At 45.5% G+C, this 15,265-nt stretch overlaps 1 protein-coding gene across 1 annotated transcript in view; it reads right to left on the bottom strand.

Annotated features, from left to right (window-relative positions):
- Positions 1 to 368: 368 nt before the first annotated feature.
- LOC309594127 (pinopsin-like) overlaps positions 369 to 15,265 on the bottom strand; it is a gene marked incomplete at both ends in the record, with an annotated part of 28,200 nt that continues 13,303 nt past the window's right edge. The window contains 2 exons of the mRNA XM_082319433.1: positions 369 to 629; positions 7,466 to 7,699. Coding sequence (XP_082175559.1) covers positions 369 to 629; positions 7,466 to 7,699 — 495 coding nt within the window. The remainder of the gene's footprint in view (positions 630 to 7,465; positions 7,700 to 15,265) is intronic.

Below are 15,265 nucleotides of genomic sequence, written 5' to 3'. Positions count from 1 at the left end.
TTCGCATGTAGATTGTTTCTTAGAGCTATTCTGCTTCAAGGTGCTCTGGATCTCTGTTTTGTTGTTGTTGGGTTTGGGGTTTTTTGTTTGGTTGGTTTCTGGCAGAGTCTTTAGAACATGTTTTTTTTTATTTTTTTTAAACCTTTTTCTAGCGGCATCTGTGTTTTTTATTTTGTTTTCTTCTAGAACTCCGGCATTTGATTAGGGACGAGTCTTTGAGAAACAGGGAAATGGCTTATTTTTGAAACCAACCTCTGAGGAAGCAGACAGGCAATTCTTCATTAGAAACAAAGCCGCAAACTGAGGTTATTTGGCAAAACTCTCACGTCTGGACTCAAACTCCCCAAAGAGAGCGGCAGCCCATGGCCTTAGCCTGGCAGCCTGGGTAAGGCGCTGCAGTGAGCCACCAGCACGGCTCTTTTACCTCTTGGGGCCTCTTCCAGGGGTGGGCGCGGGTCCCCGGCGGGGTCCAGGCTCTCAGCCGAGGGCTGCCCAGCCGAGGCAGCCGCCGCGGCGCCGCTGTCGCCCTGCGCTCGCTGCAGCACGTGGCAGGACCTGGACGAGGACTTGTTGCTGGAGTTCGCGGTGGCTTTGTTGCATCTCAGAAGCGCCAAAAAGCACCTGTAAAACTATCACATGCGTGTAGAGAACAGCAAGTTAGCAGGAATTTCATTCATTTCACTTTTTATAAGACAAGCTTTATCTTATGGTCTTTGTATTCATTTAAGTTCCTGGAACGGCCTGAAAAAAACATGGATGTAATAATATTTTGGATTAGAAGTTGAATTTTTTTGTAGAAAAACAATGTCCTTGTGCTAAGTGGGAGCTTGTGCTCCGGTCAAGGTCTCTGTAAGCTAAGGTGGGATGGGGTCACGGGGAGCAGGAGCAGGAAAGAGTCGCCTGCCTTTTCCCTTTATCTGGGCACAGAAACTGGGCACATCAATGAAAGAAGAATAAACCCAAGGAAAATAAAAGACGTCATTTTGGCCAATGTTTCATGAACAAGGCAGTGTTAGCACCATTGCAATATTTCAGCACTACAGGGGACAGGTAAAGTGCTAAAATCCAGGTGGGGCATTTTGCCTGCTTGCAGATTGGATGCTGTATTTATTTTGGGACAGCTGGGTTTTTAAATTCATTTTTTTAGTACAATTTATATTTTCATTGTCCCTTGATTAAAAAGTAGCACAGAAGGGAGAGAGCCAGAAATTAAATTTTCAGACAGGCCTGAAATAGTCATCCTGCGTTTTTATTTAATACAAATATTACTGACTATGTAGCAATACAGAGAATACAAAGAACTAAATGCTTTTCAGCCTGTTTTCAGGTTTGTAGGAGCCTTTTACCTGACTAAGCTGACTGCGTGCTCAGACACAAACACAGTCTGCTGTGGCGGGGAGATTTTGGGGAGTGCTGACAGATCACTCGTGCTAGCCTGCAGTCAGGATATTGATATATCCTATTACTAAAAGCATGGTAGGCATTGAGCTAATTGAATTGCCAATGAAAGCAGTGTTGGCTTGTTTGATTTGTGTTTGACCAGGGAAAAGATGAAAAGTTGTGTGATGCGCTTGGTTTAAGCTCTCAGGTGGGGTTGGTTCGATATCCATTATTCAAGGGATTTTTTTCAGTTGCGTGGCAAAGCATACTGTGCATCTGAGAGTGGAGGGAGTCTGTTGCATGAAGTTAAGGAAACTGACTGTAGCAGAAGAAGTACGTATCTTAGATCTTATGGATTGTCTGCATGGCCTCCCTACATCTGCAGAGCCAAATGCTGATAGCTGATCTCTCTAGGGTCAAGAGTCCAAATCAACAGCCAAGTAAAAAATCATGCAACTTTTTTGTTGGCAGATTTGCTTGCTGGGGAAAACGGCTTTTGAAAAGTTTCACACAATTTTTGCGTCAGCTGAAATTCCTTTTTTAAATGAGAAACTGAAATTTCTCAGGAATTAAAGACTTTCTTCATACTAAAAATAATTATCGCTTTTTCATCAGCCTCTCACCACTGAGCATTGAAATATTAAGCAGCTTGAAAACTTGTGGGGAATATTGTCTATTTTTCCGGGTTTTGCCTTTCCAGTCCCTCGCCTCATGGTCAAGTTCACGTGAGTGGATGAGGCTCTTATCAGCCATCTTTCTGTAGTTGCTTAACTCTTCTATCTGTTTAACCTTCACCTACCCCTTGCCTGGAGGCATTTGCTCAATGGGAATGTTATTTTATCTGGCCTGTTCTCTGATTTTATCCAGCCTGATTAGAGATTTCTGAACATTTACCAAAGTAGGGGGTGAAGCCTGGACATAGAATTGTTTTAGAAATACCATGAAATTAGAGGAAAATGAAAGCTGCATCAGTTATCAAGGTATCTCCTATAGGTTTCCATAGCATCAGGAATGCTGTTGGTGTTGAACATGGTTATCTGGATGACCAGCATCTCCTGTTTGCACCAGAAGTCTGCCTGGCACTCCTGTGTGCTCCCCCAGGTCCCCGGGAGGGTGGGTGCCCCCATGGGTGCAGCGCTTCTCCCGGTCCTTTCTCAGCCCTGAGTTTGCAAAATGCCCCGTGAATATTTTGCAAATCAAAAAGGCAACAGGGATGCTGCTGGAGAAAAACACCCCAGGTTGGGTGTAAGAGCAAGGGGGTGATTCCGGTGCAGGTCTCACACAACTGGACAGGCTGTAACTCCCCAGGTGCTGGATTGCTGCTGGCAGATGGATTTTTCTGCAAGAGCCTCTCTTGCTGAGAGCTGGGCTGGCTCCCAGCTAGTCTGTGTTCTGGTGCTTGTCGGCATAGCTAGCTGCTATCCCAGGGGCAGCTGACAGTTACTCAGGAGTCAAGAAAACCCCCGTCTCAAAACAGGAATAAAATTTCTGTTACCAGTTAGATGATCCAGCAGCCAAAAAGGTCAGACATCTAAAATTTACGTATAAATAAACACCAGCGTTTTGAGTGCTGCAGGAACAAAATACACTAGTTCCTGGGAGTTCCTCTTGTGACCATAGTTGTGGAGCTTAATTTAGGGATATGAAAAACATTGACTGCGATGTTAGATAGGAAGAGCAGGCTGTGTGAGAACATGGATGTGATGGAGAGCGTGGTGGAGGAAAGGTGGAGGGAGCACTGAGTTGGGCTGAAACATAACCTGAGAAAACACAGGTTAACTTGTCTGATTATCTTGTGTGTTTGGGGGTTACTTTGTTCTTTGGTTTGTTTGGTTTGTTGGGTTTTTTAGTTTTTTGGGGGGTTTTTTTGCATGGCTTGCTAAGGAATAAATCTCACTTCATCCTGCTCTGTCCATCCCTCCTCTCTGTGCACAGCTCACTTTTGAACGAGTTTTGGAACCAGATCTAACAGAGTAATTAGCAATGCCATGTTTCTAGGTGAGCTTTATGAAGAGAGGTAGCTGGACAGAGGTGGGAGAGCTGGAAGGAAACAGCTGAGTAAGCATGAAGGATCTTCTCTGCTCAGGGAGCAAAGCTGTCACCCTTAGCAGAAAAGCTCAGGTGGTTAATACGAAGGATTTCACACGTGTGTGTGAAACATTAAGACAATCTGTGTCAGCATTTTCTGATCTGAGGTGCTTCTACTGTTTTCTCTTGAGCGTAGTGAAACTCGGAGTATTGACCTTGGTGGTCCATACTGAATAGAGAAACCTGAACACTGATCGCTGCTAAAATACTAACTGAGCAACGAAAACCAAGTGGCATTTAGAAAAAAAATACAAAACAAAGCATGTACATAACCCTAGTAGTAAAAGTTTGTGGTGAACTTAAGGGACGTGATTGACATGGATAAACCCAGTTTAATTTGTGTCTACCTGCTGCCTCTAAGCATTCTATTTAGTAAAAAGATTAATTAAAAAAACATCTGCAGAAAAGATAACTGCTCCGCACAGTCTGTGTGGTTTCATAGAGTGATCCTTCCAGCCCATGAACATATTAAGATCAGCCTGTGATTTTTTTTGCTTCTCTTGATTTAACTGGCGTTGCAGGTGTTTGACGTGCTGCACAGTTATCTTTGCAGGGTGGAGACTCTGGCCATGGCAATGGGTCAGGTGCAGAGCAAGCTGGTGAGTGGCGACTCAGCCAGACTTCTTCATGTCTCTGCAACAGGATTTGGGCTGAGATGGCAGTTACCAGTTACTGTAATTAGCTCAAGGCTTCCATCTCTCCCCTGGGTACCACGATCAACAGGTCATGATGCTGCAGTTTATAAGCTTGGCTCTGGCTGGTGCTGCTCCTGGGTGTAGGAGCAAGATTTAGCACAGTAGTAAGCACAGTGAAGCACTAGCAGCTGTTGGTCTGTTTGGGTGCTTTTCTCCTGGTAAGGGATGGTAATATCTCTTCAATGTTCCAGGCAGTTTTGTGAGAGAATTTATTTTTAAAAATAAATAATAAAGGAGAAGGCAAAGAATTGTTCATGTTGCAGGGAAGAAGTCAGGGAGTTCTGCAGGAGGCTGAGCACGAGCAGAGAAAGCAACGTACTCCCCCGAGCAGTTAGTGACAGTGAGTAGAGCTGATGGACAGTGTCATGGAAACTTTACTACCTGGGAGTTTCTCATGCCCCAGTAAAAACACCCAGTTACTGCCAGACTTCAAGTCAATCCTTTACCATCATCATTTGTTTTCAAGAAACAGTGAGTGATTTACTATCTGTGCTTCCTAACAGCTTCCAAAAATCATTTCAAGTGGACGGATTTGCTGACCTCAGAGAAACAAATTATCCACCTGCTCTAATACTAGAAATGCAAAGATCAATGAAATGTGCCTGACTTAGTGGGCTGATGGAACTGAAGATGGTTGAGGGACAGGACTAGCTCTGATGCTCTCTGCTTGTTCTCTGTAGATCTCTGTTCATCCCCCCTCCTCTTCTGAGCTTTTATTCTCTGTCCCTGTGCAAGGGGCTACCCCAGCTCCTGTCCATTGTGTGCTGTGCATCACCTTGATGTTTTTTCTTGTGAACAGCATTGCATTTTCTTAGCTTGCACAAGAAAATGTAGCCTACTGGGAGGGTAAAAGGGAAGGTTTCATGATTTTGAAACCTTTCCCTGCTGGATCATGAGTTTCCTCCCTGCTGGGTGTGGGACTACAGCTGGGACCAGCACATGGTCCTCCCCCTCCCGGAGTGTGGGGAAGGGCTTGGGTGAAACCCAGCTATCTCCAGCCTGGCGGGGGAGTTGCACACATCAACTTCCCTCTCCCGGGAGCATTGGGTGCAGTTGACACTATTTGCAGAAATCCCACGCGTGCTGATTAAGGGAAGAGTATATTTTCTGGTTTGACCATTTCTGGGAACTTCTCAGACAAAGTACAACAACTAAGCCTACCAAGAAAGAAACTTGCTCTTTGAGCCTTAGGGACTAGTTAGCAGCAGCAGGAGGAAAGAAAAGCAAATACAAACAGCACTGTAAGGGGCATGAAGGAGTTATAGGGCCCATTTTCACTGGATCAGGAAAAAGAAAGGAGACAAATCTTTGCACAGAGCAGGAGACAGAAGAGCAGATAGTTGGCCTTATAAAACTTCTTCTCTTCTCCTCTATTTTATATAATGAACAATTTTTCTCTACAGAGGTTAGATCCTGACAGCCTCCTGACTGTACAAGCCAGAATCTAGTTGAGGAGTGTATTAGCTTAACAAACGCGAGCTAATGCTACGTGTGTTTCAGGGGATGCAAACTCAGGTCAGTAAGGGGGTTTCAGAGCAGTTGAACAGACAGAAGTCATCACGGGAGGTTCTGTCTTTCCTGTCGTGCTGCTGTGCGAAGGCTCTGGCATCCTCCCAAGCAGGCAGCCGCATGGGTAGAAACGTGACCCCAAATCTGCACAGCATCTTTATTCTTCACCTCGCCTCAGCTCACAGTTTCCATTTGAGGGGCTGGGAGGGATCGAAGATTGAAAATGGCAGGGCAAACAAATCCCAGTTGAGGAGAAATAGTCCTGCTACTGGTGCCTGGGTATCTGTATCTGGAATTTCTAAGGGGAGAAAAGTAGGGTCAAAGCAAAAGTGGGTACTCTTGGGCTGAGTTGGCAGCTGCATGGTGTTGTGAAGTATTTCTCTCTTCTATTCCGTCTTGAATATGCCAGGAGAGCGTGAGTTTTAACTATTAGTTGAATCTTCACCAGAAAAAGAAGTGTTATTTATGGGCACCTTTCAGTAAGGTAGAAGTACTGAAAGATTTCCAGGGGAGCTCCAATGCCTTCTCGAGCCATCTAAAGATGGCGGTTTCTGTTCCCCCTTGGCATTGCAGCAAAGCCAGGGAGTTGCTGGTGAGCTGTGCCGGGGTGGATTGCCAGCACCACAGAGCCCAGTCCCCCTCAGCCAGCAGCACGCTCGGCTCAGAGGGGTCTCTTTTGCCTGCCTTTAGCATCAGACCTGAGGTGCCACATCTGCCCTGAAACAGGGCTAACGGCACCCTGATGCTGACACCAGCAGCACACAGCTCATCGCGGAGATGAGAGCGATGCTCAGGACATGCTACTCTGCCTGCTGACTCTGATGGAGCTGAAATTCATCCTTTTGGATGAATAAAAGGGACTGTTTGTTATGCACACAGCAATTTTTTTAGACAAAGTTTCCAAAGGGAATGAATCCATACATGACATGCATTCTGACATGGAGCTGGGCAGGGCCAGAAATTCATGTCTTGCTGGAAGGATATGGTGAATCACAGTTATTCACTCACTGTGCACAGTGTTAAAGAAATTATCAAGCCTTTGTCTTGTGTTTACCATCTGGTGACGGTAGTCCTGAGGCCAGCCCTCTAGCTGGAAGTATAGCCCCAGTTACATCTACAGCCCCCTGCCTAGTACCCTCCTGCCATTATTTTTTGGCTCTCTGCATGGCAGAGAGTGGGAAATGCAGGATTTGAAGCAAGCTGTGCTGTCTCCTGCTCCAGGGTAAGCTCCTCCAGCAGTGTTTTTAGACAGATCCTCACTGGTCACGGTTCCCACCAGCTGTTAGGAGGTGCAGAGTAGGACAGAAAACAGACTGAAGGGTTTGGGGGGGAGGTGGGTGCGGGTGTGTAAAAGAGGGAAGAAAAAGTTGATGTTGCAAGGAAGAGGAGTTACTGTGGGCAATGCGCTATGCCGGTGCATGGCGTAGGGTAGCAAAGGCTCATGTCCTTACAAGACTTCATGTATCTGAATCAGCTTCAGACAGTATCTGATGCCTTCATGCTTGCCAGAACATTGATTTCTTCTCCTCCACGTTTAACTTGGTGTTCATCAAATTGTGTAGTGGAAAGGAAGGACCCATCGGTTGCTGTTTGGACATGTGGGAAGTTGGTTATATAACTTCCAAAAGTCCAGACTTGTCAATTAAATTTGCTCCTTGTAGCCCTTTTTCTGTGCTTCCCTCTCATATGGTTTTTCAGTAATGTCACCAATACACTCTTTATTTCCCCTCATTATTTCTTTACTTCTTGCATACTTTGACTCTGACTAAACATAAGGGTAACGTTTTACTTACCTGTTTGTTCATAAATATGTAGATGATGGGGTTGTAGACTGTGCTGCTTTTGGCAAGGATGGATGGGATGATGCTGGCTGCAGGGGTGATGAGACCAGGTTTCCCAAACGTAGCTAAAAGTGCCACAGTCGCATATGGCAGCCAGCAAAGGAGAAAGCAAATTACCATCACCACCACCATGATCAGGATGCGCTGCTCCCGGGTCCGACCCATCCCTTTATTGATGCCACTCACCTGGGTGGGAGAGAGGCACAAATACGCTATTAGCACTGCTCATACTGGGAGCAGATGATGATGCATGGGAGGTCCTGGAGTGGCCGCACTAGGGGCAGGGTTGGCAGTGACATCTGAAATGTTGTTGGCTGGAGAAGAGCTGGCCAATGTGGGCAGGGTTTGTATGTTATGTACCCAAAGTGCGTACATAACAGTTGGAATAGGATTAGCAATGGCGCTGTTCATCTAGAATAGCCTTCTCCAGCTTTCTCTAAATCACAGCATTTAATGTGAGTATCTTGGGCAGGAGGGAAGAAGGGGGAACCTGCCCTGGTCCAACAGGCCCTCGAGGACAGTTGGACCCACTGCTCCCTGAAGGACTGCTTGTCTGAGTCCTACCAGTAGTGATGCACCCAGCCAAGGATGAAATGCTCTGTACCCAGAGACCACTGGGGCAGGACAGGAGACAGGCAAGAACATGAAGAACAAGAGGTTGAGAGAACTTTCTCCGCTGAATCCACTGGAAAAGTCAGCAGCTCAATTAAACTGATTTACAACAGACTCCTTCTCTGGACTCGGGGCTCGTGCATACTCGTAAGTAAATCATGCTGTATATAAATACTGCTGTCTTATGCCTCACCCTTGTTTCCTAGTTTTCAGTATGTTTTGAAATGTTTGAGTATGTTTGGACCTTTTACTGGTTGTTGTGTAATGCCTGCACTGCGAAGTGCCGCAGCAAGCACGAGAAACTAACTATTACAAGCAGCTTTATGGGGAATCCAGCGGGCTGTATTTGTGTGCTGGAAGTCACCTTGAGACTAATTAAAAAACCAAACCAAAACTGTTCAAAAAGTAGAGCATATCTGTAATTGCCTGCTGAGGGAACTCGAATACGAAGTACTTTATAAATATCCTGTTAATGTGCAAATGAAATCTTTTATGACACTTGCCTGTGATTTTAAAGAAAAAAAGCGATATTTGCCACTAGGCAAATGAAGTTGTTAATCAAAATATTTCCATTAGTGAGAGGTGACTATTTCACTCAGAGACACCCACAGGCATCAGTAGCTCAGATTTATTCACAGACATCTCAGACAGAAAGCTCACATTTATTTTCTTACACTGAATTTCATGGAGCTGATATGAATTCTGTATGACATCTTCCCTGTGTTCAGATTTTTTGAAAGTCTGCCACAACTTGGTATAAAACTTTACAAGGTGCTCAGGCTGTGTGATGAAGTAGAAACAGCTGGACTGGGGCACATGTGTACAGGGATGGAGATGAAAGAGGAGTTGCATTTTGTGTCGTGTGCGCTTGATTTTCAGGCTCCCGAGAAGAGGCACTGAAAGGCATCAGCAGCTGGCTGCCAGGGTCCTTTATCCCCACACAAAATCCCAGTTTCTTTATGCCTTCCTGAGACCCTCCTGTCCGCCCTCCCATGCCAGGAGACACCCAGGGCGGGTGGTGGGTGATGGCCTGCGAGTGATGCACCTTGAGGAAAACCAAAGCTCCTTTTTTTCTATCGATTTCTATTGATTTTAGAAAAGGCAACCCAACAACCCTTTCCTCTTCCTTCAGGTGAGGTCAGAGAAGGCAAATGTTTTCTGGATGTTTTCCAAATCAAAATCAGCCTGGTCTGAGGCTGGGTGTGAGAGGAGGACTCTGGAGGTATTTCCCATTTAATAACCTTTAGCAGAGCTCAGGTCACAGGGCAGCTGGTGTAAAGCTTTGTCTCCACATCTCTTTCTTAATATCCTGATGCAGCGTGACACACGGCTAAATGGGGAGAAACAGCTGCTTTTTGTCACTGGGTTGAACACTGACATAAAGCTAGTTGGGGTACTTCTGATGGTGCATGTTCTACCAGCGCAACGCACCCTTCTCAGGCAAACCTATATCGTGTATTACTCTCTTTACTTTTGGAGTATTCTATTGTTTCCTAAAGAAAAGAAAAGCTTGCAGTTTTCAGACTGATGCTGGCGGGGAATGGCTTCACAGGTAAGCAAGGAAAGGTTTTAATTTCCTTGCCAGCAGTAGGAAATTATTATTTTCATCCTATGAGACCAGAAAGTTTGAATATCCTCCCACTTCTGTAATCCTCCTTGAAGCATTTTTGCTTTCAATTATGAGGCTTCCCAGTCAGAAAAGGAAACCTGAGCCCCTGATGTTAATATTCAAGGCCCTTGCAGAAAACTTTTGCAAAACTGAAGAAACTCAGCAACTTTTGAAATGTTGCTGGCACATCAGCAGCAGATGGTGACTTGGATATGCCACACAACTCCAGGGCCGTGCCCAAACTTGCCATCAGATCAACTTGTGTAGGTGGACAAAAGCAAAGAGCTGTGTGATGCTGATGAGTGGTGCTCTGGGCTTTTAGTTTAATTTTGTCTTGATAACTTCCAGGGAAAATAAGAGCACAAGTCTGGCCCAGGTAGCTTGACTGTAGTTGCTGGCCCGTAGAGGTTGGAAAGTCAGCCCAGGTTGTTTCTGGCTTAGGGCTAACAGCAGTGATGCTGCTACAGGAATTTAGTGCAGGGTTACCCTGGCAGTGCACTGAGCTGCTGTAAAGTGTCCTTCACTTCTGGTTTGGTCAAAAATCTAAACCTCAGTCTGCTGTGCAAGAAATAAAACAAAACAAAACAAAACAAAAACCCCTCACTATTTCTGTAGGTTTTGGTATAGAAAAGAGCCACAGAAAATGTGCTTTTATAGCTTTATGTTTTCTTTGCTGGAAATTGAATCTCTTTCTCTCCTAAAAATTATCTTTTCAGTTTTCTAAAATTTATGATGCCTCTGTATTACTCATTCCATGTGTTGCACGTGTGGTTCAGTGTACCAAGTTAGCAGAATTGGGGGGGTTTATCTCCAGTGTAGTTGGAGGCCCTGGTCACATCTTGCTCTTACAGTGATGTTTTCAAATGCTTCGCATGTTGATTTTTACATGCAAAACTAACAAAAAGGTCAGGAATAGTTGTGAATCTCTGCAAACATCTGCCATACCCAGTTAAGGTCCTGACCACGTTTCTCCTGGGCTCTGTTCAGCATTCAGTCCCTGCCATGGGCAGGCAGTAAAGGCTGGTGTTGGGAAACATTGCTGGGTAGTGAAAAGCTGGTTTCCTGATGGGCTGGAGTCACATTCCATGACAACTTATGTGACCAGAAAGAAGGCTAATGTACTGGAAGTGTTACTGTGCCAATCATTCTGCATGTAAGCTGTCCTTTTCATCGGAGAGCTTACCATAACAGTCTTCACTGTGCCCTTTCCAGCTAAAACTCAGCTGAAGCTTGATCACAAAGATGCCAAACACTGGGGCCAATGAAGTATTTAATCCTATACATTATATAGGCATTTCTATATGAGCTGATGGAATATGCACTCTCTTAATGCAACCCACAACTTCAGGGGTTTATTGGATGCAGCAGGAGTTTGTTGTGCTGCCTGTTTCCCTCTGCCTGGGACATTATAAACCATGATGTGCCTGTGCTCTGTATTAACTTCTGCTATTAGACAGGATCCATGGTGGAGATGGCCTTGAACACAGGAGAAGGATAGTCCCTGTGCTGAGATCTGTCATTTAATAGCTAAGTTACTTTATGTTTTCTACTACAGAGAAGCACCTCTAGATGGTAATTCAGCCTGCAAAAGTGATTAATTTGCCTCTTTTTTTTTTTTTTTTTTTCTTCTTCTTCTCATTTACCAGAATTGGGAACTTGCACATCCACAAATGCTCACAAATAGTGTTTGTGTGTGGTGTGGCACTGGATGTCACGGACGGGAGAAGGACATGGATGAGAGACTAATGCAACAAACAATAAGAACAGGTTTAAATAGAGGTCACTGTGGACACAGCAAATTCCTGGTTAATATTGCTGACACATACTGTGCAGAAATAACAGAGTCATCACATTGCTAGGAAAGTAAAATATGTGTTTTCAGCAATGGATATGGAAATTCCTCAGTAACATCCAGGATGGGAGAGCACAGCTGAGTATACCCACGGCCACCCGGGAGGTTTAGCCATGAAGCTCCCGCTGGGATTAATTCCTGAATCCCCAGGATGACCTGAGAATCTCAGCTGAGTGACTGACTATATTTTCTCTTGTTTTTTTGTGAAACCACCATAGTATTTAGAGCTTGGAGAGTTGACAAGGACACTCATGGGACTAGGAGAATGATCCTTGAGAAAAGTTGGAATAAAGGGAGATAGAGGGAAGAAAACCTCAACCAAACTGGGTATGCGATGGCCTGAGCACATCAGCTGAGGCCCCTGGCTTACATGAGCAAAGCTACTGTATTTCTCTAAAATGGGTGGCACAGACACCCCTTAGCTGTGGCAGCAGCTGAACCACCTTCAGACATCACTGTCTGTTCATCAGGAAATAGTGCCTGAGAGCTATGAAACCAGATATACCCAGTTATACTCTGCCTTGGAGAATTAGTAGCTGCAGTAACTTGAATACATACCAGAGAACCAGACTATAACCTAATAAAGTTGCAATTAAATTGCGTTGTGTGTACATTAAAGGTCAATCCAATTTCTTCTAAAGTGGATGTGATACTTCCTGATGGTCCCTGCACATCAGCTTATGCCCTACTTTTAAGAACTGGAGATTGTGGTTTGCGGTAGATGTGTTGGATGCTTCAGGGGAAACTCTCAACCCTTTGACGTGTTACTGTGCTGTCTGTTCTTGGTTGATGCTCGTAACTCAGGTCAGGAGATCTATGGGCATGCACAATGATACATCTGTGTGTTGCATGGAAAGAGCTATGATGCTCTTAAAATGACATCAGGGGTACCCTGTGCACAAAGCAGGCTGCTAAGGGAGCCTGGCAAGCCGGGGCAGGAGGTCCAGAGTCTGTGAGACCTCTTGGCGTGAGAATAGCCTACCTCTGCAAGCATGGGCTCGCTCGGCAAAGGCTGCATTCTCCTGGAGAAGCTGGCTGCACACGGCTTGGATGGGTGCACTCTATGCTGCGTTAAAAACTGGCTGGACGGCCGAGCCCAGAGAGTGGTGGTGAATGGAGTCAAATCCAGTTGGCGGCCGGTCACCAGTGGTGTTCCCCAGGGCTCAGTAGTGGGGCCGGTCCTGTTCAATATCTTCACTGATGATCTGGATGAGGGGATCGAGTGCACGCTCAGTAAGTTTGCAGATGACACCAAGCTGGGTGGAATTGTCGATCTGCTGGAGGGTAGGAAGGCCTTACAGAGGGACCTGGACAGGCTGGATTGATGGGCCGGGGCCAACTGCATGAGATTCAACAAGGCTCAGTGCCGGGTCCTGTACTTGGGTCACAACAACCCCATGCAACGCTACAGGCTGGGGGAGGAGTGGCTGGAGAGCTGCCTGGCAGAAAAGGACCTGGGGGTGTTGGTTGACAGTCACCTGAACATGAGCCAGCAGTGTGCTCAGGTGGCCAAGAGGGCCAATGGCATCCTGGCTTGTATCAGGAATAGTGTGGCCAGCAGGACCAGGGAGGTGATAGTGCCCCCATACTCGGCACTGGTGAGGCCGCACCTCGAGTACTGTGTTCAGTTTTGGGCCCCCCACTCCAAGAAGGACATTGAGGTGCTGGAGCGTGTCCAGAGAAGGCCAACGAAGCTGGTGAAGGGTCTAGAGCACAAGTCTTATGAGGAACGGCTGAGGGAGCTGGGGTTGTTTAGTTTGGAGAAGAGGAGGCTGAGGGGAGACCTTATTGCTCTCTGCAACTACCTGAAAGGAGGCTGTAGCGAGGTGGGGGTTGGTCTCTTCTCCCTAGTAACGAGTGATAGGACGAGAGGAAATGGCCTCAAGCTGCGCCAGGGGAAGTTTAGGTTGGATATTAGGAAAAACTTCTTCACAGAAATGGTGGTCAGGCATTGGAACAGGCTGCCCAGGGAAGTGGTTGAGTCTCTATCCCTGGAGGTATTTAAAGAATGGATAGATGTGGTGCTCAAGGACATGGTATAGATGGACTTGGCAGTGCTAGGTTAACGGTTGGACTTGATGATCTTAAGGGTCTTTTCCAACCTTGACGATTCTATGATTCTATGAAAAAGAAATGGAAGCCCAGCAGAAAGCTTCAAACAATAAGTCAACAGGGTGCTTACAGAAAGGAAAGAAGTTAGCCTCGGAAGCTACTACTGGAGCTTAATGAGAATTACCTTGAAGCTCTGAAATAGTGGGCAGTGATATGGTGGGTGGTTTAACAGTAGCTCATGGTCTCTCCTAATAATAAAAAAAGTTTTGCTCGGAGAGGAAATACTGATGTTTATCAAGGAAAATAAATGGCTGATGCTACCATCCAGAAATGTTACAAGATCAAATTAGATTTCATTTTTAAGGAAGTTTTTTCTATGCCTCCTAACATCTCAGTTTTTGAATTATGCTTAAAAGCTTCTCACTGCAACCATAAAACCTAGAAACATGTTACCCGCATTCATAACGAAAATAGTTTCATATAATCTGTGATTCAGAGCTTAGGCTTTCTTAAAATTCCCATGCGTTCAGTGCCTTGTCATGAAAACAAGAGTGAGAAAAGCAAGTTGCCAACTTTGTGTTATATTTCCGTTTTAATGCTCATCCATGAGAGGAGTGCTTTGCTTCTGGCAGACCTTGTGCTTTTACTCCACAAAACAGATTTTACATTGAAGTAACAGTCTTGAACCCAGCGGGTCAGACTGCAGCACAGCACAGGGAGAGATGGGGAAGAGTAAAGTTAGAGACAGGACTTGAGGCAAAAAGCAGCAACAGTGCTGGTTTGTCACTTGGAAACTTCTGCCTCCCAGATTTCCTAGCGTGCTGCTTACCTGGTTTAGAACTAGTAAATTAACATACTGTGAGGCTTAGCGGTACCATTGTCCTGATGACAAAAACACAAATTCCTTCATCTGAGTCAAAGACAAACCTTTTCTAGTGCCCCTTGTGCAATGCCAACTAAGCAGGTCCCAGCTGGTTGGGCTTGTTTGGGTCCAGGTCTTTCCTATGTGCAAGAGGGCAATTACTAAGCTCCTCTGAGATTTCTGCATGCTAGTTCTTTGGGTGTGTGTGATTCCTTGTAGAAGCTGTGAAATGGAAGAGGTTTATCAGTCCTCTGAAAGTCACAGAAGATGCACCACCACCTTCTGCAGGGACAAGCAGAGCTTCCCTGCCCTGCCTTCGGTGAAAGTGGGAGGCTCCTCTGGCTCCTGCTGCAGCCTGAGAAGACTGAGCTAGCAGTGGGGAGCAGAGATGGAAACTGATTTAAAATAGTTGGTATTAGTTTCAGAAGCAAAAAATGCAATTATTCTCAAGGTTGGGAAACCTTCCTCAGGATTTCCAGGAAGGAAGCAAGTGTGTCTGCGGGTGGAGAACTGTGGAGCCTCTCGCAGTAGCACGTTTCTTCTGTGACCACAGCATTCTTGGCACTTGGTTTCTTGCCTGGGACTAAGTGTAATTTTATGGATAATGGAACACCTTATGCACAGGGAAGAATAAAACATCTGTAAGAAATTGCTTTTGCCTCAAACCACTAATTAAGTCCAACCAGAATTCCATCCTTTTTTTGCAAAAGAGATGTAGCCTGAGGAGCTGAGCCTCATGTTTGGATTCACTTAGGAGGTGCTCTG

The sequence above is a fragment of the Platalea leucorodia genome (genome assembly GCF_965183815.1).
Source record: "Platalea leucorodia genome assembly, chromosome: 8".
Taxonomy (NCBI): Eukaryota; Metazoa; Chordata; class Aves; order Pelecaniformes; family Threskiornithidae; genus Platalea; species Platalea leucorodia.
This window is presented reverse-complemented; position numbering and strand designations above follow the sequence as displayed.